General features: G+C 47.5%; 1 protein-coding gene across 2 annotated transcripts in view; it reads left to right on the forward strand.

Moving 5' to 3' along the window:
• Positions 1–11,189, forward strand: part of CFAP107 (cilia and flagella associated protein 107) — a 13,648-nt gene extending 2,459 nt beyond the window's left edge. The window contains exons 2-5 of one of the 2 annotated variants that reach the window (XM_040461826.1): positions 4,776–4,889; positions 8,320–8,497; positions 9,673–9,875; positions 10,940–11,189. In XM_040461826.1, coding sequence (XP_040317760.1) covers positions 4,776–4,889; positions 8,320–8,497; positions 9,673–9,854 — 474 coding nt within the window. In that variant the 3' untranslated portion in view covers positions 9,855–9,875; positions 10,940–11,189. Of the gene's footprint in view, positions 1–4,775; positions 4,890–8,319; positions 8,498–9,672; positions 10,072–10,939 lie in introns of those variants that run through there. The other variant, XM_040461818.1, reaches the window with a different exon arrangement.
• The last annotated feature ends 12,506 nt before the right edge of the window (positions 11,190–23,695 follow it).

Raw genomic sequence — 23,695 nt, forward strand, 5'->3', positions numbered from 1 at the left:
ACACACACACACACACACACACACACACACACACATACACGGGCCCAGGCAAGATGCATGCTCAGAAAACTCCTGAGAACTTAAGCCTTCCTTCGTATCAGGCTGATTCCAAGCCTCAGAAAATGCCCTGTTAATTAGTGGAGATCTTCCCTTAAATGGAGCCAGTTTGCAAAGACTATGAGAGGGGGCTGTTTTTACAAATGTCCATGTTCGACAAAAAATTACAGGACATACAAAGGAATAGTCAAACATGGCCCACTGAAGGGAAGAAAACCAAGTGGGGAAAACTGCCCTGGGGAAAGACAGACATCAGAAGGACTAAACAAAAACTTAAAAAGTCTTTAATATGCTTAAAGAGCTTAAAGAAGACATGAACAAAGGAACTAAAGGAAATCAGGAAAATGATATATGAACAAAATAAGAATATCAGTAAAAAATGGAAATTATAAAAAGAAATCAAATAGAAATTATGCAGCTGAAAAATTCAATAACTACATTGAAAAAATTCACTAGAGGTGTTTGGAGAACTTGAAGAAAGATCATTTGAAATTCTTGAGTCTGAGAAGACAAGAAAGAAAGAAAGAAAGAAAGAAAGAAAGAAAGAAATGTGAACAGAGTCTAAGGACTTATGAGACACCATTATGCAGACCTTATGCAGACCAGTATACACATTATGGGAGAAAAAAGAGAAGGGAGTAGAGAGAGTATATGAAGAAACAATGGCTGAAAAATTCCTAAATTTGAAGAAAAGATATGGGTCTACAAATCCAGGAAGCTCAGTGAATTCCAAAAAGATACATCCAAAGAGACCCATACAAAGACATATTATACTCAACCTGTTGAAAGTCAAAGACAAAGAGAGAATTTTGAAAGCAGCAAAATCAAAATGACTCATCACTGTACAAAGATGCCTTTATGAGATTATCTGTAGATTTCTCGGCAGAAACCATGTAGTCCAGAAAGGGGTGGGGTGATATATTTAAAGTGCTAAAAAAAAAAAAAATCCACAAAACTTATCAACTGAGAATACTATAGCTACCAAAACTGTCCTTCGGAAATGAAGGAGAAACTAAAACAGCCCCAGATAAACCAAAGCAGAAGGAGTTCATGACCACTAGGCCTGCCCTGTAAGAAACAGAGCAATGCTAGACAGTAACTCAAAGTCATATGAAATAAAGACCTCTGGTACAGGTTAAACACATGAACAAATATAAAAACCACTATTATTGTGATTTTGGTTTGTAACTCCACTATTTTTTATGGGATTTAAAGACCAAATGCAAAAAAATAATTATAAATCCATGTTAATGTGTACAAAATATATCAAGATGCCATTTATGACATCAGTAACATGAAATGGGAGATGGCAGGGCTGTACAGGAGCACAGTTTTTGTGTCTGAGCTGAGTCAAGTTGGTACCAATTTAAAATAGATTATTAAAATGATTATTATAAGTTTAGGATGTTATATGCAATCTCTATGATAAGTACAAAGAAAATATCTCCAGAGTATACACAAAAGGAAACGAGAAGAAAATAAAAATGTGTCACTACAAAAAGTCAACTTCATAAATGAAAGTAGTAATGGAAGAAATGAGGGACCAAAAACCCTGTAACAAAATAAATAACAAAGTAGTTAAATGAAGTCCTCCCTTGACAGTCATTACTTTAAATGTAAATAGATTAAACTTTCAACCAAAAGACATAGATTGGCAAATGGGGGGGAAAACCCAAACCTGGGATGCAAGTATATGACACATATGAGACAGTCGTTAGATCTAAGGGCATGCGTAGGTTGGAAGTGAAAAAAGATATCCATACAAATAACAATCAAAAGAGAGTGGCATGGCTATACCAACATCATAAAAAGTAGACTTTAAGTCAAAACCTGTTACAAGAACCAAATAAGGAGAGTACATATTGAAGAAAGGATCACAAAGAAATAGAAAATTTGAATAGTTCTAGAACTAGTGAGCAAATTGATTCAGTAATAAAAACATCTCCTGGGGCGCCGAGGTGGCTCAATTGGTTAGGTGTCCGACTCTTGATTTTGGCTCAGGTCATGATCTCATGGTTTGTGGAATTGAGCCCCGCACCGGGCTCTGTGCTGTCAGTGAGGAGCTTGCTTGGGATTCTCTCTCTCCTTCTCTCTCAAAAAATAAACAAATAAACATTTAAAAAAAATCTCCCAAATGAAAGTCCATGACTAGATGGCTTTTCTTGTGAATTCTACTCAGTATTTTACTACTATAACATAACACAGGCCATAAATGAAAAGCCCACAGCTATCATCGTACTCAGTGGTAAATAACCCAAAAATAATTTCCTCTAAGATCAGGAATAAGACAAGGATGCCTGCTTTGCCAGTTCTATTCAACATAGTATTAAAAGTTCTAGCCAGAGCAATTAGGCAAGAAAAAGAAATAACAAGAAATTGGAAAGGAAGAAATAAAATGATCTCTGTTTGCAGATGAGGGATCTTATATGTACCAACCTTAGAGACCACACATACAGAGACAAAACAAACAACAAAAAAACCCAGAAAAAGCTGTCAAAACTAATAAATGAATTCATCAAAGTAGCAGGATACAAAAATCAAATTGCAAAACTCAGTTGCATTTCTATACACTAAAAATGAACTGTCTAAAAGGGGGATTAAAAAAATTCTATTTATAATAGCATCAAAAAGAATAAAATAGTTAGGAATAAACTTAACCAAAGAAGCAAAAGACCTATACAATGAAAATTACAAAATATGACTGAAAGAAATGAAAGTTTATGCCAATAGATGGAAATACCTCCTATGTCCATGGATGGAAAGATTTAATATCATTAAGATGTCAATACCACCCCAAAATGGCTACACATGCAATGCAATCCTTATGATCTTTTTTGCAGAAATTAAAAAATCCACCCTAAAATTCACTTGGAATCTCAAGAGACCATTCTCGAGAATAGTCAAAACAATCTTGAAAAGAAGTACAAAGTTGGAGGATTCACATTCTCTGATTTCAAAAATTATTACAAACTACAGTAACCAAATATTGATATATTGGCATAAAGGCAGTAATATAAACCAATGGAATAAAATAAAGAGCTCAGAAGTAAGTCCTCACATATCTGGTCAAATGATTTCAACAGGGATCATTCAATGGAGAAAAAACAGTGTTTTCAACAAATGGTGTTGGGAAAACTGCATATCCACATGCAAGAGAATGAAGTTGGACCTTTATCTTACACCACATACAGAAATTAATTCAAAACGGATCAAAAAGTTAGATGTAAGACTTAAAATGGTAAAACTCTTAGAAGAAAACATAGGAAAACTTCATGACATTGGATTTAGCAATGATTTCTTGGATAGGACACCAAAATCATAGGTAACAAAAGAAAAAAATAGATAAATTGGATTTCATCAAAATTGAAGTCTTTTAGCACTATCAGCAGAGTGAAAAGGTGACCCATGGAATGGGAGAATATGTTTGCGAATATTACATATGATAAAGGATTAATATCCAAAATATATAAAGAACTCCTAAAGTTCAACAACAAAAAAGCAAACGAACAATTAAAAATGGGGAAAAAACTGGAAAAGATATTCCTCCAAGTTATGCAAATGGCCAAAAAGCACATGAAAAGATGCTCAACATCACTGGTCATTAGGGAAAAGCAAGTCGAAACCGCGAGATACCACTTCACACCCATTAAGATGGCTAATATTGAAAAAAAAGAAAGAAAAAGAAACTAATAAGTGTTGGTGCGGATGTAAGTGAAATCAGAACCCTTGTACATTGCTAGTGGGAATGTAAAACGGTATAGCTGCTGTGGGAGACAGAAGCTATGGCAGTTGCTAAAAACAGTACACATAGAACAACCATATCATCTAGCAACTCCAGTTCTGGGTTTATAACCATCAGAACTAAAACCAGGATCTGGAAGAGAGAGGTTCATACATTATGTGTGTAGCAGCATTATTCAAGGCAGCCCAACGGTAGGATGGGTAAGCAAAAGGTAGCATATACATACAACGAAACAGTAGTCAGCCTTGAAAAGGAAGACGATCCTACCTCGAAGACACTATGCTAAGTGACATAGGCCAGGCCCCAAAGGACAAATACTGTAGGATTCCACTTGTGTGCGCTCCCCAGAGGAGTCAAATTCATAGAGACAGGAAGTAGAATGGGGATGCCAGGGACTGGGGAGGGAGCCATCTAATGGGTTCAGAGTTTTAGTGTGAGAAGATGATGTTCTGGAGACTGATGGTGTTAATGGCTGTACAACCATATCAATGTACTTAATGCTCCTGAACCGTGTGCATAAAAATGGTTGAAATGGTAAATTTTGTTACGTATATTTTACCACAATCAATGTTTAAGAACTGAACCAGGAGACATAAGATAATGGGGGGAAAAGAGTGGAACTGGGAAGAGCGAGGAAAACAAAGAAGAAGAAAAGAAGGAGGCTAGCAGGAGTGGAGAGCGGGGAGAGAGAGGACAAAGGGAACGGTGCAGACCATGACAAGTGGTCGGGTGACCCAAGGAACAGCTTTCCTGAGGCGTGGGTCTGGGCAGCGGGGTGCCAATGGCCTGAGCATGTTCCTTTCCAAGCTCTGGGAGGGAGGGGGCAAAATGAAGCCCGGCTTGTGTAGGCTGTGGCCCTGGGGTCATGTCTATCCTTCCTCTGCCCAGCCTCCCATAGCCCAGGAGGGGAGGGGACGCTACAGAAGCATGAGAAGGTGCATCACAGAAGTTATCCTGAGTATTTGGTCTTTTTCAGTTCACCAAAGCCATGGAGGAAACACCTCAGTCCATTTACAGAAAAGAGTATGTCCCCTTCCCGGGCCCCAGACCCGACCAGATCTCCAGGTGGTATGGCAAGAGGAGAGTGGAGGTAAGTGGGGGAGGTGGGGGACCCACACTCAGGCCTGGGATCCCCTCCAGAGCTCGGGAGACACCACCTCCTTCTAGGCTCGGTTCCCTCTGGGGAGACAGGAGCAGTCTCGTGGGCATCCTCCCCCACCTGGGGGCCACTGATGGCATTCACCTTTATTTACAACACACCAAATGTCAAGCCAGTAGCATTCCCTCTGCCCTGTACCCCAGCACTTTCTTGGATCATTTTCCCCGTTCCCCCACACTTTCCCAACAGGAGGTAGGCAAAGGGTAAATACTGAATTAGGTGAACATAGTGAGGAAATAGGGGAGGTCCTCCAAAAACAAGTAGCGGTGATGCTTGAACGGCAGTGTTTTGCATCATCTATGCCCCAACTTCCCGGTCTTTTGTATAAAATCAAGGGCCATTCTGTCCTCTCCCACTCATTGAGGGCCTATGTGCATCATTGTGTCACAGGCCTCCGGAGCAGGAAGCAGGGCACTGCATCCTCAGGACACGTCCCCCACCATGACCCATCTAACCCTTACCTGCCTAAACTCAGGGTGGGGGCCCACAGTGAGGGGTGGACATTGTCAGATGGAAGCATTTTGGAGCTGGAAGGGATCTGAGAGATAGTTCATCCCAGCACCCTCCTTTTCAGATAAAAAGGTGTCCCAGGTGTGGTCAATGGTTTGTCCAAAACCGTTTGGCTGGTTGGTAAGGGACAAAGCAGGTGGCCGGTCTGTAAATCAAGCAAGAAGTATCTTCATATTCCTTTACGCTATCTGCTGGAGTTGACTCTGTCTTCTGCATTTTGGGGGTCCATCTTAGTATAAATAGCAGCAAATTTTCAGCTCTGTGCTGGCACCGCTGGGCTGTGTTGGCATCTCTGGACAATCCTGGCATCTTTGGATTGCACTGACTTTCCTGGAGCACGCTGGCATCCACAGACCCTGCTGATGGTCTGGAGCTGCTGGCCTTTGCCACTAGCGTGCCAAATGCCTGTTAATGTAAGGAAGTCAAAATAAAAACCCATGATCTGGGGATCCTGGTCCCCAGTTATCAATACATAAGAAGTACTTAGGCTAGTTCTCAATACACATTAGGTGTCCTCTCTTTGGACTCATAACAAACCCCGATGAGATAAACACACACACACACACACACACACACACACACACACACACACAGTCTGTTTAAAATTAAGAAGCCCCCTGCCAACATATACACAAAATAGAACCAAGCAAACAGATATTCGCTTCTAAGGACTCTGTTCAAATATCTGTGTGCCAGGGACCCTGGACACAGCGTTGCTTCTGAACAGCCGTTTCAGTCCGTCAGCTGTTCTGTGGATTTCATTCTGCACCTCTCCCATCCCCCACCTCACACCTCCCCCTTCTTAGGCAAATGCTGATCTCCCTTCAAATTGACTTTGGATAGATGGGGTTAGCATTCCCCAGGGAAAACCCCCTTCCTGTGCTTTGCCCCTAGGCAGGTGTATTAACCAAATTTTCTATGTTCTGTATTTTATTTTATTAATTTCTTAAAGTTTATTTATTTATTTTTGAGAAAGAGAAGAGAGAGTGAGTGGGGGAGGGGCAGAGAGGGAGAGAGAGAATCCCAAGCAGGCTGCCCACTGTCAGCGCAGAGCCCGATGCAGGGCTTGGACTCATGAACCGTGAGATCATGACCTGAGCCAAAACCAAGAGTCAGACGCTTAGCCAACTGAGCCACCCAGGCGCCCCCTATGTTTTATATTTTAGATGGCTTGACATCTTAGGGGCCTTGCTGATCCTGGAGAGACTGCCTTCCCAGGGCTTGCTAATTCCTAGAGATAGTACACAAGCTTATAGGATAAGCCCCCTATGTTTTATATTTTAGATGGCTTGACATCTTAGGGGCCTTGCTGATCCTGGAGAGACTGCCTTCCCAGGGCTTGCTAATTCCTAGAGATAGTACACAAGCTTGCCTATAAACAAGCTTTTAGGATACAAAGCAACCAACCTAGAGCCTATATCCCAACCACCTCTTTTATCTAACGCTTCTATGCCAAGTCAATATCCTTTTGCCCCAAATCACTCCAGGGCCAGGCACCAACAAGAGTGGGCACCCCTATAGCCCAGAGCCTGCTGAAATCATTCAAACTCTGTAATCCTCAACTCAAACTTGACTATCCTGCCTCACCTGTTCCTTCCCTTGGAAACCACATGGACAACCTGGGTCATGCTCTCTCTCTTTCTCTCCTTCTGGGTGTTTCCCTAATGTGGCCCCATGTGGTGTGGCATGTCTTTCAAAACTGTTTCTTTCAAAGGCAGCTGTCTCCCTCTCTGCCACCTGACCATACCTGATCAAAACAAAAATCCTAGGTACATAATCCAGACAGCAGGGCCACACCCCAAACCAAGAGAAACTTGTGCCTGTTCTCCTTTCCCTGCCGTGATGCCTCCCCAGCACTTCCCTTGGTTCATGGGAACCCCCCCCCCCCCGCCGCCCATGTGCCCTCCCTGGCGCTGGAAATGTTCTCTGGGCACCCAGTGATACGGATCTTGGGAAGCCCTGCTTAATGTCTGTGCCTCCCCCCTTGTCTCCCTTCGGCATTGTGATCTGACTTATTTATGGAACCACTACTTGAAATATTATGTGCAGTCAGCGTTTCCAGACCATAGCAGACACAGACCTCCCTGTTTGGTCCAGACAAGAGAACAGGCATGGAAATCCACATTATCTTCCCCTGTAAATCAGCCCAGTCCTCCAAGATTCGCTTGCAGGGCCAAGAGGATTTTCTTAGGAAAAGCACTGATGCAGGCAAACGTCCCAGAATAAGGAGAACATGGCTTTCTTCTCCTTGTAAATAACCCCCACCAAAGAAATCGCTCCCCAAGTTTCCAGCTGAGGGAGCCATAAATCCTTTGCAGGAGAAGGCAATTTATGGGGCATGCTCTGATTCTTCCCATAGTAACTGATTGAAATACAAGGTGCATATGTCAGGCTCGGTATTCAACGTCTTTCTCTCGCCATGGAAATAGGCACTTGGATGGATGAGACTCGAGACAAATCAAAGGGTATAATTTCAGATCACAGGGCAGCACTGAGATGGTTCTGACTCTTCCCATTCAGCTGGATGTCCTGACTTTCATTTTAATGTGTCCCCACTGCCCATTCTAGGGATGAATTGACTTGGCATGGGTTGGGGGCCCTCGTACGGAGAACGGACTGCAGCCAAGATGGAATGTGTGTGTGAAGGTGAGCTGTGTCGGGTGGGCCAGACAACCGCGTCTCCCGTTTGGTGGCCCTGAGGGCCCAGGCGGCAGACCCTCGCCGCCGGCCTGTGGAAGCCTCCTCGCCATCAGCACCATGAGCCTCGGTGGCAACAGTTTCTGCCTCCGTCCACCGCCCGGTGGATGCCTTGCTCTGACCAGTAACACACCCGCTGTGTCTGTCCTTCCAGGGGCTCCCGTACGAACACCTGCTGACCCACCACCAGGAGCCCTCACACCGCCATCTGATTAGCACATATGACGACCATTACAACCGGCATAATTACAACCCCAGCCTGCCCCCGCGTCGCACCTGGAGTGGACACAAGTTGCTGTGGCTCCCGGAGAAAGCAGACTTCCCCCTTCTTGGTATTTGTATAATTCAGGATCTCCCCCCTGTAGTGGGCTGCGAGGGGTCCACAGCCGCGTAGGGCTGAGGTGTGCCGGGCACAGGCTGAAAGACGCACAGCGAGGGCATCACAATGACCCGAGAACGGGAGAATCCCGTTTCCCCCCAGGGCTGCTGCCTGCCCCCGCCCCCTGACACAGAGGTGACGCTGGCCGTGCACTGGAGCCCTCACCTGCGTGCACCATGGAAACATGGTCACCTGAGCACAGGTGGCAGGAACAACACCGCTGCACATTCGGATCAGGCAGCTGTGCTAAATGGGGACTGTTACTTCCCAGGGGCCCTGCCCTGCGGGAGCACAGGAGGACACAGGAGTGACACACAGGGGAGAAATTCCTGCCCTTGGGGAGTCGTCATTCCAGTGGGTCTCAGATCAGACGCCATGCATGCATAAGATACCTTAAGATCTAGTAAATACGGTAATTTTGGACAGGGATGTGCGTCATGAAGAAAACTTCTAGGTAAGCAACAGAAAATGAGGCGGGTGTTTGTGAATTTCCTTCGGGTGGAATGATGCCGGATGGTCTTTCTGGGAGAGACAGCTGAGTCGAGAAGGAGGGAGCCATACAGGAATGGGGGGCGGTGGGGGGGGAGAGCATTCCAGGAGAGGGAATGGCAAGTGAAAAGGCAGGAGTATGGGAAGACCACATCAGGGCTCGGAGGCCACAGTGAGGAGGGGGGCCGTGTCCTTCCAGCGGAACTAGGACTTTGGAGTGATTTTTGTAAGAGAGGGCCTTGATCTGATTTACATTTCAAGCTGCCCTCTTTCTCTGCACCCTATGTTTTGTACTCCCACCCTTCCACGCAAAGGGGTCCCATGGTGAGCTGCGCTCCACGCCCCGTTACCCTGGGGTTTGTCCTGGACATCAGCCTTCACACACCTGCACTGCTCGCTTCGCCGCTGGGGCAGGATGCTCCCCTCCATCCTTAACCAGTCACGGCGCTGACTTCTCCGAGGCCCACAGACCGGCGCCTGGTCCCTCCTGAGGACACATGGAGCCGGCCCCCCGCAAGCCCTTCTTCCCTCCGGAGCCCGACCAGCCTCGCTCCGGGAAACCCCCAGGGCCCCCGCCGCGCTGTCCCCCGGCCGGTCTACGCCCGGTCCCGTTCACGCAGACCCCGGCTTCTCTTGCAGCTCCCCCTACCAACTATGGACTCTATGAGCAGCTGAAGCAGAGGTGGCTCACGCCCAGGGCTGCCCCGAGGGAGAGCATTTACACCTCGTCCTACCCGAGACCGCCGCTGTGTGCCATGTCCCGGCGGGAGCACGCCATCCCTGTCCCTCCCCCTCGCCTGCACCCTGTCCCGCGCTTCTGAGAACGGCCACGGGCTGTGCAGGTGGGTCCGACCGGAGCCCCAATGTGCTGTTGGACCCGCCAGGCCGCAGGTGGCTGCTGACACACCCAGAGTGCTAAATCCCGCCCGGCTGAGGCCCCTAGTTCATGGTCTGTGTCCTCCAAACCCTCAGGCTCCTTTCTTTTCCATCCCATAATTAAAGCTCTCCCAGGCAATGGAGTGGCAGCTATATGCACAACTCTGCAGAATGTCAGGACTCTTAAGTTCCTCCCCCAGCCTTTCACGTGAGGGGGAACCAAGGCCCAGAGAGGTGACATGGTTCCTGCAGGTTCTCGCCGCATAGACGCCCTCCAGGAGTGTCTGGTCCATGGAGAAGGGGGTCTGACCACGAGACCCGCTGCAGAACTCCGGGGAAGGGTCGAATGTGGTTATGGGGAGGGCAGGCACCCTGCAGGAGCTGGCCATCCGTGGTGGGGGGGAGGGGGGCGGGGGGGCGCCCCGGGGGGGGGTGCCCAGCACATCGTCGTCGTCTCCCCAGGGGCTCAGAAGAAGGGAGACACACAGCATCTCCCCTCCACCTCCGAGCTCTCAAATCTTTTCCAGAGTTGAGTTTGAGGATGGGGGATTTTTTATTTATTTATGTAAAGAATTTTTTTTTAACATTTATTTATTTTTGAGAGACAGAGACAGACAGACAGAGCACAAGCAGGGGAGAGGAGGAGAGAGAGGTCAGCACAGAGCCCGCTGCTGGGCTCAAACCCATGAACCGAGAGGTCGTGACCTGAGCTGAAGTCAGACGCTTAACTGGCTGAGCCACCCAGGTGCTCCAGGGAATGGGGGCTTTTTCAGTGACTGTCTTGGAACAAGGATGGACCCCCTGACAGAAGGACAGGGCACTGTCCTGGCTCAGGCACTTGGTGCTGTCCTTGCCCAGGATGGAGTCCCTAGAGGCATGTTCTGCCACCTGGCGTGGAGTCAGCCTCTGGTTGAGAGCGGCCGGCCTCCTCTGTCTTCTCTCACTGACACGGATGGTTATAGCCTGCTTTCTCTGCATGGCCTTCCCTGCCTGATGCCTCCACCCTGATGATCTGCATTCATTACTGTAGGTGCAGTGCTCTGTGGAGAGTTGGTGCTGAATAATCCTTGGCTGGATGGATGAATGGACTGTTGTCTCTTTGGGGGCTCCTCTCTGGACCCACGCTGTACCCCACTCACCATGACCCAGTCCAGTTCCACGCTTTGAGCCTCCATATAGCTGCTCTCCCCAACCCCTGTCCCCAGGGTGGACCTCCATCCAGACCCCCGCCCATCCTGATGTCCAAAGACCCCTTATTCTTCCAAGATCTTGGCTCTCTCTCACCTCTTTTTTTAAAAGTTATTTGTTTATTTTTGAGAGCAAGAGAGGGAGGGGAGGAGGGGCAGAGAGAGAGGGAGAGAGAGAATCCCACGTTAGGAGCCTGACATGGGGCTCAAACCTGTGAAATTATGACCTGAGATGAAATCAAGAGTCAGGAGCTTAACTGACAGAGCCACCCAGGCCCTCTCACTTCTGACTCAGGGAAAAGTGAGCGCACCTGGAATCCTTCTGCGAGCATCAGAGAGGAAGTCACTTTTCTGCTCCTCCATACTTTAGAACCCGGCCATCTGTCCATGGCGGTGCATCGATGCAATTCTGAGTCTCTGCCAGCCCATCTCACATCTGTTACGACAAATAGTTGTTTTCTCTGCTTTGGAGAAAAAGGAATGCGTAGAAGTATTTTCCGTGATGCTTTTCCTTACATTTTTGGCATCTGCTACCACATTCTAGCAAATAATCAAGAAAAAAAAAAAAAAGCTGGGGCGGGGAAAAACCCAAGTTAATATTTATTCTGGGTTGAAGGCCCGGGATCTGGGCCTAATTTAGATTATCTCATTGCCTTGTCACCACCACCATCTATAATACATGCCCCAATAGGGATTATAAATGTCATTTCTGTTTACAGATGAGGGAATAGACCATAGAGATTAACGGCCTGGTCTGCAGTTGCACAGGGAATGAGTCCTAGGCAGGCTGGTCACAGAGCAAGCATGCTTAGGTCTGGTGCAAAACTGTCTTTTCAAAGAAATGCCAGCAGAAACCCTTGGGACCAGCTGGACACGTCGATCCGCCGTGCATGTGGCTCAGGGGCACGTGTGCGTGGTTGACTTTAATTCTGTGCCACAGGTAATGTGACTCAAAGTGGAGGAAGACTGGGTTCGGGCTATCCCTGCCAGGGACACCTGCTGGCTCCGGGCTTCTCTAGATTGACCTCAGCACACTTCAGAGCCATCACTCATTTCTCCAAGCGTCTGTTCAATGACCTTGTCTTCCCTACGAGACTCGAAGCTTCCTGAAGTCAGAGCCTGTCATTACATGCGAGGTGCTGAGTCATGTTTGTTGAATGAGGGATGGACCAGAAGAGGAAGAGGAATTAAGGATGTTGTGCTAGGAGAAGAGCTTCCGAGTGACAGCTGTGGGCTGGTGCCCAGCTGGACTTCCTCACCCCTCCAGGAGCCACTCATTCATCCCGTAAACATCCTTTGAGATCTGGGGAGCTGGTGCCAACACAGAACCTTCCACCAGGCAGAGGAGAGGGCTCTTCAACCAATATAGGACAGGATAGAGAGAAGTTGGAGACAGGTGTATGGAACTCGGGACCTTGGGGACCAAGGGGTCATCAGGGAGATCAGTGGGGGCCGGGGTGCTGAAGTGAAGGGAAGCCCTAAGCAATAATGGGGGCATGGGGACAGGATATCGGGGAAGCTTACCCCGAAGAAGGGACATTTAGGCTGAGGCCGGGACATTGAGGGGACTGGCCTTGTGCAGGGGCAGGTGGGGAAGGGGGAGGGGCGGCTCAGGTTGCAGGAATAGCCTGTGTGTGTGGCTCCGTGTTGGGAAGGAGCTTGGCAGGTCTGTTAAGAGCCCAGAAAGCTGGTGTATGGGTTTCCTACTGCTGCTGTAATAAACACCACAAACTTAGCGGCTTAAAGCTTATCTCTTGCGGTTCCGGAGGTGAGAAGTCCACTATGAGTTGGTCTGGAAGCTCTAGGGGTGACTGGGTTCCTTGTCTTTTCCTGCTTCGAAGGGACACCTTCACGCCTCGATGCATGGCCCTTCTCTCTGTTTCCAGAGTAGCAATGAGACATCTCTCTCTGCCTCCCTCTCAGGAGGACCTTTGTCATTACATTGGGCCCTGGATAATCCAAGATAATCCCCCCCTCCATCTCAAATCCTTAGCCACATCTGCAAAGTCCTTTTTGAATATAAACTAACCTATTTAGAAGTTCAGGGGGTGAAGGTGTGGACTGTGGTTGGGGGCTGGGAGTGCATTATTCACCTGGAGCCTGGATGCAAGGCAGGTGCCCTCTGCACCCCGTGTGTATTCCATCACTTAAGCCCCAAGACATATCTAGTCCTTTCCAGGCAATTGGGGAGGTGGAGGCTGGGACTGAACAGACCCAAGGCCTGTGGCTGCCCGTACCAGTCAGTGCTCCCTCGCCTTCCACACTCACAGATTAAAAAGTGGCTGTAAACACTAGTCACCGGAAGTGCTAGAACCAGATTACGTGTTCAAAAACCAGACTACAGCATTTGTAACCAGATTAATAAATTGGGCTGCACAACCAGTAGCCGTGGCCCCCGTTAGACCAGGGTGGAGGATGGCCCAATCTTTTCCAAAGGAGTGGAAAGGAGAGAGAAACTGAGGCAGGGAGGCTCTTTTTCCCACATCCCCGCCTCAGCTCGCTTCTCCAATTTAAGCAGCATCAGCATCGCTGGGCAGGGGTGGGGTTCTTGTCCTCTGAGTTTGTGGCTCAGTAGGTCTCGGGTGGGCTTGAGAAGTCCCATTTCTAACAAGTTCTCGGGTGATGCGGATGCTGCTAGTCTGGGGAACACACTTTGGGGACCGCTCTAGCAGGCTGCCCTCTTACTTCAGTTGCGGGATGTCTTTGGAATGACAGATTCTGCAGTGAAAACAGTGTAGCAAACACCTGGACCTGATTCTCTGTGAGGCTTCCTCCAGCTGCACTAGGAGGCCGGGTGTCCAGAATGTATTACAAAGTATAAAAAGAGCAGTGCATTCCTGGGTGCTGGGACAGCATCGTGAAAGGTTCAAGAGCACTGGCAGCCATGCCTTAGAATTCCAGTTTCACCAGGGATAGGCTGTGTGACCTTGAAGTAGTTACTGCCCCTCTCTGAATCTCTCTTCCTCCACCAATGGGTGCAAGTAACTGTCTCTAACGCAGACAGAAATACTGAGGCCAGACCTTAGTACGTAATATATCCTCCATAAATGGTGGCAACTCTTGTTCAATAAAGACAACAGTCAAGAAAACAGCCAAGGCCACAGAGACCAAGTCTAGCCAGCCGTTCCTTCCATCAAGACGTGATGCTTTGATGTTTTTACTCTGCAACCTAGCACTTCAGGAGCAAAACCCAGGAGCCACCCCTGGTGCTGTCCCACTGGCTGGGACCAGCCTGCCCCCTACTGGCCAATTTGACACCAGTTTACAGGTGGCTATGGTTCTGGGTTCAGGGTTTCTCTGGGATTGACACTAATTCTGCAGACGTGAACATAATTCAAAACCAGATTTTCTGTTTCTTGGAAAACATCTGGCAGCTGGTGGTGAACCTGGGTGTACCGATGCTTAGAGAATTCAGTAATGAATTTTTTTAAGTTTTTATTTTAAGTTTATTTGTTTTTTTTTTTTTAATTTTTTAATTTTTTGAGAGACAGAGAGAGACAGAGCATGAGCGGGGAGGGGCAGAGAGACAGAGGGAGACACAGAATCCGAAGCAGGCTCCAGGCTCTGAGCCGGCAGCACAGAGCCCGACGCGGGCTCAAACTCGCAAACCGTGAGATCATGACCTGAACTCAAGTCAGATGCTTAACCGACTGAGCCGCCCAGGTGCCCCTAAGTTTTAATTTTCATCACCTGGGGCTCATCACAAGTACTATTTCACCCATCCCCCTTCCACCTCCCTTTTGATAACCATCCAGTTCTCCATAGATACGAGTCTGTTTCTTGGCTTCTCTTTTTCCCCTTCGCTCATTTGTTTTGTCTCTTAAATTCCACCTATGAGTGAAATCATATGGTATTTGTCTTTCTCTGACTTATTTCACTTAGCATTATACCCTCTAGCTCCAACCATGTTGAGAATGGCAAGTTTTCGTTCTTTTTAACAGCTGAATGATATTCCATTGCATACACACCACATCTCCTTTAACCATTCACCAGTCGATGGACACTTGGGCTGCTTCCAAATCTTGGCTACTGTAAATAATGCTGCTGTAAACATAGGGGTTCGTGCACCCCTCTGACTTAGTGGTCTTGTATTCTTTGGGTAAATACCCAGCAGTACAGTTGCTGGGTTGTAGGGTAGTTCCATGTTTAACTTTTTGAGGAATCTCTATACTGTTTTCCAGAATGGCTATACCAGTTTGCGTTCCCATCAACAGTGCAAGAAGTTTCCTTTTTCTCCACATCCTCGCCAGCACTAGTTTCTAGAGTTTTTTTTTTAACCATTTTCACACGTGTGAGGTGATATTTCATTATACTTTTGACTTGCACTTCCCTGACAATGAGTGATAATGAGGATATTTTTACGTGTCTGTTGGCTATCTGGATGTATTCTTTGGAGAAATGTCTGTTCGTGTCCTCTGCCCACTTTTTATTGGATTGTTTGTTTGTTTGTTTGTTTTGGCGTTGACCTGTATAAGTTCTTCATATAGTTTAGATTCAACTCTTTATCAGACATGTCATTTGAAAATATCTTCTCCCATTCAGTAGGTTGTCCTTTAGTTTTGTTGATTGTTTCCTTTGCTGTGCAGAAGCTTCTTACTTTTTTTTAAATCTTTATTTATTTTTGGAGAGAGAAAGACAGAGTGTGAGTGGGGGAGGAACAGAGAGGGAGATACAGATTCCGAAGCAGGCTCCAGGCTCTGAGCTGTCAGCACAGAGCCTGACGTGGGGCTCGACCCCACAAACCATGAGATCATGACCTGAGCCGAAGTTGGACACTTAGAGAGAGAGAGAGAGAGAGAGAGAGAGAGACCAAGCACGAGCAGGGGAAGGGCAGAGAGAGAGGGGGGTCAGAAGATCCGAAGTGGGCTCTGAGCTGATAGCAGCAAGCCTGATGCAGGGCTTGAACCCACGAGCCATGAGATCATGACCTGAGCCAACCAGGAGGCCCTCTTCATTGATTTGTTTCAGAGAACCAGTTCCTGGTTTCATCGATCTGCTCTATTGTTTTTTTAGTTCCTATATCATTTACTTCCACTCTAATCTTTATTATTCCCTTTCTGGATCCAGGGTTCATTTGTTGTTCTTTGTTTAGCTCCTTTAGATGCAAGCTTAGGTTGTTTGAGATCTTTCTTGCTCCTTGAGCTAGGCCTGTATTGCTATAAACTTCCCTCTTAGAATTGCCTTCTGCCGCATCCCAAAGGTTTTGGGCTGCCGTGTTTTCATTTTCATTTGTTTCCATAGACTTTTAAATTTCTTCTTTGATTCTCTGGCTGACCCATTCATTCTTTAGTAAGATGTTCTTTAACCTCCATGTATTTGTGCTGTTTCCAATTTTTTTCTTGTGCTCGTTTTCTTGTTTCATAGTGTTGTGGTTAGAAAAGATGCTTGGTATGACTTCGACCCTTTTAATTTGCTGAGGCCTGTTTTGTGGTCTAATATGGGATCTGTTCTGGAGAATGTTCCATGTGCACTCAAGAAGAATGTGCATTCTGCTGTCTGAGGATGAAATTTTCTGAATATATCTGTTACATCCATCTGGTCCTCTGTGGCATTCAAACCCATTGTTTCCTTGTTGGTTTTCTGCTTAGAAGCGTGTCCACAGATGTAAGAGGGGCATTAAAGTCCCCTACTATAGTTGTATTATTATTGGTTAGTTCTTTTATGTTTGTTATTAACTGTTTTATGTATTTGGGTGCCATGTTGGGTTCAGAGAATTCGGGCATGAATTTGAAGGCATATCCTTGTTGACTTGCAAGTTTATGTAGGGCTCACTTTGAGGCCCCAATTCCGGCCATCTGAGAAATGGGATGTCTCTGAGGTCTCTGGAGAGATGGCAGTGGAACTGTGGTTATAGTCACTCCTCCAGACCTGAAACCGACCTTGGCTGGGGGCCTCAGCTTTGGATGGTGCTGGTGCCCCTCCAACCCTGCCGCATCAGGTAAAAAATACAAAATCAACTGGAGACATTTGCAAATAGCGATTGAATGAGTATATATATCATTTTATTTGAATAGAATTCTATTGCATTTGCTATTCTGTACTTAATTTTTCACTCAGTGATAGAATTGTCTGCAATCTAATACAGTGCAGCCAACTTCTTAACTTCTTACCCCCTCCCCACCTTTTTTTTTTTTTTTTTTTTTTTGGATACACCTGCTCCCTTCCATTCCTCTTAATCTAGAAAGTCAGGACCGAGCTTTAGAGGGTCTCTTGACCCCTCACACCTGCCATTTGCTCTAAGCAAGTCCCAGTGATTCCACCTCCAGGGTGTCCACAAAGCTATCCCCAGGGCCACTCAAGGGCAAGCCAGGATCCCCTATGGGGAGCAGCAGTCTCCTGGCTGGTGTCTCTGCTTCCCTGTTTAACTCCCCCGTGGGACATAATCCAGCCGTAGTGTGGGGAGGGGAGCGAGGAGGAGTGGCAAACATTCATCAGGTCAGGTCACAGCCCTACTTACAAACTTCCAGTGAGACCCTAGCCGGCCTCTGCCCTCGTGCCTACCTTCTGCCTTCCTAGCCTCCTCTCCCTACGCTCCCCTCTAGTTGAAGCAGAGACCAATGCTTTCCAGGGGATCCTCCACTGCCGCCAACTCCGGGCCCACAGTGCCCCCTGGTGGTCAGAGACACAAGATGGTCCAGACAGAGAGGTGCGGGACGAGGCAGATGAGGCGGGACAGGACCCTGTAGATTTGGAAAAGGCTTTGGAAGAGCAAAGGCTTAGAAGACCAAGAGCGTTAGTGGGAGAGAGGAAAGTCTGACTAATAGTCCCCGCGGGTGTGGCGCCTGCTCGCTGGGAATTGGAGCTGGGGCTGGGACGGGAGAGCAGCGGGCATCCGAATGGGCCTAAAGCTCGCCTTGGGGACCTCGAATGGGACGAGCGACTACGTCTGTGTGGGCGTGGCCACTGGGCTGTGTCTGAAGCAGTTATCAAGGAACCTCCTGGGAACCTGGGCTCTGAGTCACTGCCTTCCCTGGGGAACGGCTCTGCCACTGACAGACACCCTGCAGAAGGACCCTGGAAAGAGATGTGGCGTCGTGGTAGCCCCAGGGGGCGCTCTGCAACTGCAGCAGGAACGGGCAGACGGCGTCCTGGGGCCTAGGAGGCCCTGAGGATAACCTTGCAGTCTCCCAGCCCGCCCACGTGTCCACTCTTCCAAGGTCTGAAGAACCGTGTCCTGTGATCCAAGTCGGGAAAGGGTTCTGAGGTCAGGCCGGGAGTTGCACCCAGTGCAAACCAGGGGCGCTGGTGGGGGAAGCCCCAGTTATGCAGATGAACTTCACTTGGAAGTTCAGGGGACAGCTTGATATGACTCTAGCTGGCTTGATTCTTTGGTGTTGGCCCAGTGCATCTTCAAGCATAAACCATAATAAGGAAACCGCTGCACGAATGACGGGTCCAGGCACCACCGGGCCGGTGGGTCCAGCTAGGAGCCAGGGCATGGAACCGAGCGCCTCGGGTCCCACCGCGGAGAGGTACCCCTGCACCCCAGACCGCACCCCGCATTTCTCCACACTCCGTTGGTTTGTAGGGCACTGCGTGTTGCTGACTTCATGATTCATATTAAAATTATTCTGAGAAGTCATGCCAAAAACTGGACTGGAAAGAGAAATGAAAGCAACGGAAGAGACAAAAGAAATGTTTGCATTTAGGATTCACTTCTCTGTCTAAACTAATACAACCAAGCGAGGAGTTGCCGCTAGGGTGTGGTCGGGGGGGGGGGGGGGGGCGCTGACCCCTACCAGTCAGATCATGCCAGGTGTATGTGGGTGGCTCGCAGGGCATTAACTAACAATATAAGGAGAAAAGAACCATCATGTAAGTTCTCAACACTAGGGAGAAACCACTGCTTTCCTTTTTGGTCAACTTTCTTCCTAGATCAGCAGGTCTCAAAGTTTGGTCTCAAAGACTCCTTTTTATCCTTAAAATGTGTCAAAGATCCCCAAGAGCTTTTGTTCAGGTGGGTTATGTCTATTAATATTTTCTATATCAACTCAAATGGAAAAATGTTAAAAACATGTTTATTAATGAAATTATATATAACAGTTCCCAACCTATTGGCTACGAAATAGAAACACCATCTTTTTTTTTAATCAAAAGCAGTTGTGTTTTCCAAAATAAAAAAAAAATGAGTGTGAAGTGTGACATTAAAAAAATAACAGCTTTACTGGGGTATAATCCATATACCACACAATCCAGCTATGTGTAGGCTACAATTGTGTGATTTTAGTCTATTCATAGAGTTGTGTGTCCATCAGCACTATGAATTTTATTTTTTTAATTAAAAAAATTTTTTTATGTTTATTTATCTTTGAGATAGAGAGAGAGACAGAGCACCAGTGGAGGAGGGGCAGAGAGAGGAGACACAGAATCCAAAGCAGGCTTCAGGCTCTGAGCTGTCAGCACAGAGCTTGATGTGGGGCTTGAACTAATGAACCGTAAGATCATGACTTGAGTCAAAGTCCGACGCTCAACCGACTGAGCCACCCGGGCTCCCCGAATAAGTAAACACTTTTAATGAATCAGGGAGAGTGGAGAGAGGGGGTGGCCTTGGGGTGTGTCCAGTGTGCAAGATTTCGCAGTGAATGTGTCCACAGAGTCCTCCACCCATACGGGCTCCTGTCCTGAGGTTCCCCGTACTCCACCTTTGTTCTCTCTTCCTAGGCAGCCTGGGAGACCTTGGTTTTACTTGCATCTACCTTGACCTTCCAATGGCTTGCAGTAGGACATTTGAGTCCACTTGGTTGACACGGACATGGTGCCAGGCACCATTCTTTCTCCTTTTCTCCTGGAAAGCCAAAGTCTCTAAGTCCAAACAGACCATAAGGAGTGAGGAGACATAAACAGCAAATTTTCCAAAGAGTACCCTCTCTTGAGCCTGAAGTCCAGGCCAGGTCCCCTCACAACCGGCCCCTCAGCTTTGCACCCAGGATGGGTGATCACCAGTCTCTCCCTCTGGACTCTCCACTGGCCTGATTCTGTGCCCTTGGAGTGGAGGCAGCCCCTGGAAACTCACTGTAGCTGGTGCAGACAAAGCCAAGGCTTCGGAAACTCTCAGTCCCCAAATCCAGGCTGAGACCCTGGTGGGCTCAGCCTTGAAGGAACACAGCTCTGCAAGAACCAGAGGACATATTCTCCTGCTCAGCTGACCATACCCTGCTCTTTTTCCTCTTCCTTCCCTGGGTTCCTCTGGCGCCTCCCCCACCTTGAGGGAGCTAGCCGACACGCTTCCCACCCCATGCTTCTACAAGCTAGTCCCTTGGCCTTAATTGTCTGGACCCAGGGTGATTTGTCATGAAACCTTTATTGATGAGGAAGAAAGAGAACAGCCCCTTATTTACGGCAAGATATTCATGGAACTGGAGGGGGTAATTAGGGTCAAAAGAGACTTGAGCTTTTAAAAAGGCACAGAAGACAAGACACTTCAAGGTAAGAAGACATCTAACTTGGGAGAGAACAATTTCCTGGATCCCAGTAGGATTTTGCCAGCTCAAGGTCTGGGCCAAGAGAGACACAGAGGGAAGAGCCACTTCATAAGGGTCCCCAAAGCCTTTCATCATCCTTGAACCTCTAGGAAGACCAGAAGAATCAGGGTCCTCCTCTGAAACCCAAAAGGGGTCACTTTCCAGTATTTCTGGGTGCCTCTTTGGATTCAGAAGAGCAGCTGGGGTACTCTGTGCCTTGTGGTTAGTCATATCCTTCAAAATAGCCTAGTAGAATGTGAGAAGAATTTCTTGATTTCTGCTGATACCATGGGAAAGGTCTCCATGCTCCACATTCTAGGAGAGGTGAGCTGGAGCTCCTGGAATGGAGGAAGAGAAGGCTGCCACGTCAGCTCAGGCTGGGAGAGGGAACTAGAAGAAATATTCTAACCCCCTGAGCAAGGACCCAGGAGCAGATTTTTGGAATCTCAGTTGGGATTCTGTAACTGGAGAAGGGGGGTCAGGACATCACCTGATGGGCTCAGAAGGCTGCTCTCATGCGGGCAGTAAACTAGGGGTCATGAGGACAGGAGAGCAGGACACAATAAAATGTCCCACAAATCCAGGCTTCTCACCAGACTCCAGGAGTCCCGCTGGACCCCTGAATTGGGCAGGGATGATGGCATCTCTGTGCAGATGGGCTCCCTCCTCTTCGGATGCCCCAGTGTGTCCCCTTAGCAAACAGGCCCTGTGTGATGGTGGACAGAAAAGAGTGTCCTGTTGCCTGAGAGGAGAAGAGTGTTGAACATTTATATTTTCGAGGACATTTGAAGACTTTGACCCCTCCTACCTCCTTGGGTCTCACAGAAGCTTGGATCCCGTAGAAATATCCCTCCCTTGGACTTCTACAATTTTCTCATTTTCACTGATACTCACAAGAAGTCTATCAGTAAGTATTTTCTAACATTTAAGTTGTCTGACAACTAGGGAGGTTCTTCTGAGCCTCCAACTCTTCACTGTGTCAAAGCTAGCAGGCTTAAAAATGGGGGAGCTAGCAGTGATCTTCAGATTCTCTGTGAAGGTTATTTGAGGCAGTGGAGGAAAAGTGCTGGCACCATGGCTTGCCCAGTGTGTGTTCAATAACAGGCATTTATGATTATCCTTGTCACAAATCTCACCCTAATGCAGGTTATTAATAAAGGTGATTGCTAGGAGTTAAAATGTCTGTTGAGTACAATCCAACGAAACCCAATGTTATGCAAAGGCCATTTATACCGAGGGCAGATATGTGGCAAAAAGAATCTTCCAGAAAGATACCAAGATGGAGAACATCCTTCAAAGAATCTTAGCCCTGGCACCCAGTGGTAATAGAAGAATTGTTTGGACCTCACACTGAATGGAGGAGAGAAAGGCTTGGGGAATTATCTGGAAACAGAGGGATAGTCTCCCATTCTTCATATCCTGAGACTTCAAAAGAATCCACTTGTGATCCAGCCCGGGCAGGGATTCATCCCTACATTTGGCAGATCTGCAAACACTGAACATAGCTTCTGGATTTTGTGGGGGAAAGGGGGTGGTGTTCAGTGTACTGCACTTGTTACAAACAGAGAGTTTTATTTCTTTGCCTAATGTCATGTCCTTGGTCAGGCTCTTTGTGTCCAAGATATCTTAAGGATAGAAAGGGGTCTTTGAAGTTACATTTGCCTCCATTGTTACCTAAATCGGAGGAAATGTTCATTGTCAAATTATGCTTCGAAAGGGGCCAGTGGGGTTGGAAAGGTTAGGTTCCCGAGGCCCCAGAAATGGCTGGGGCCAATCTGCTGTCTGGGAAGTGTCCTCTGTGGGAACAACTCTGAGGCTAAAAGAAAATGTCTCCTGGAAACAGCTGCCATGATGCTGACGAGGTCACATGCGTGATCGGCCCACGTTTATTTGTCTTCCTGGCTCCAAGATCCCGAAGGTCCACGGTGTCCACCCTTCCTGGAGCTTTCAGACTTGGAAGTGTCTGACTTGCTAGGGTTGCCTGCCTCTCCCTCAGCCGACATTTTTAGATTTAGGCTTCTCAGTTCAGGTCCCCAAGCTAATCCCATCTTTCTGGGAGAAACACCCTTTCCCTCCCTGGAGGGTCTGAAGACAGAATCTCCCTCCCTGCCCTCAAGAATGGTGTTGTCTTGGGGCGCCTGGGTGGCGCAGTCGGTTAAGCGTCCGACTTCAGCCAGGTCATGATCTCGCGGTCCGTGAGTTCGAGCCCCGCGTCGGGCTCTGGGCTGATGGCTCAGAGCCTGGAGCCTGTTTCCGATTCTGTGTCTCCCTCTCTCTCTGCCCCTCGCCCGTTCATGCTCTGTCTCTCTCTGTCCCAAAAATAAATAAACGTTGAAAAAAAAAATTAAAAAAAAAAATGGTGTTGTCTCTACCCCAGCCACTCCCTTGTTAATGTCTCTATTGAGAGAAAAGTCTTTCAATCTCCCTGCTCCCCAAGGAAAATAACCCGTATTTTACAGTCTTGGGTCATTCACAGGGTCCCATTAGGATCACCCACCTCTGCCCTGCCCAGCCCCTAGCCCCACTTTCTCCTTATGACTTTGACCTGATCTCCTTCAGAGAAGTCTTACGGTCTGGAGAACCAACCGCAACCCAACTGCCCCACCTTGCTCCCTGAATGGGCTTCGGATTTGCTATATTACTTGACGTAAAACCTAAGTGACAACTTGATTCAGAGACCCTTATTTTGTTTTCTTTGGGGATGATACCACTGTCTGCATGAAGCTGTTTTAACTCTGAAACATCTTGATAATTTTGATGGGGTCAAAGATCGCCCAATAACTGGTACTCTCTAAGGTCAGGAATAGATTAAACTTCCTTGTCTCATACTCAGGGCTAGACCACACCCTATTAGTAAAACCCAATCCGTTTTTGTGGAGTGAATTGATTAATGAGTTCTTGACTTCCCCCCCCTCTGTAACTCTTTCCCCTTCCTGAATAGGCATATGATTCAATCAATCTAGAAAAAGGCAAAGACCCAATCAGGAATAGCCGGAAGGAGATTGAAGAATCTAATCAAGTGTTGTTCTCCAATTAGAAGTTAGTGGTTGAAAGGGGCGGGGGATATGGGATTAGAAAGGTATGTAAAAGCCTCAGGCACCAGAGAAGAAATACAGAGCCCTCCATCCTTGGAACCAC

Source organism: Herpailurus yagouaroundi, unplaced genomic scaffold (genome assembly GCF_014898765.1).
Source record: "Herpailurus yagouaroundi ecotype Mexico unplaced genomic scaffold, PumYag 77, whole genome shotgun sequence".
Taxonomy (NCBI): Eukaryota; Metazoa; Chordata; class Mammalia; order Carnivora; family Felidae; genus Herpailurus; species Herpailurus yagouaroundi.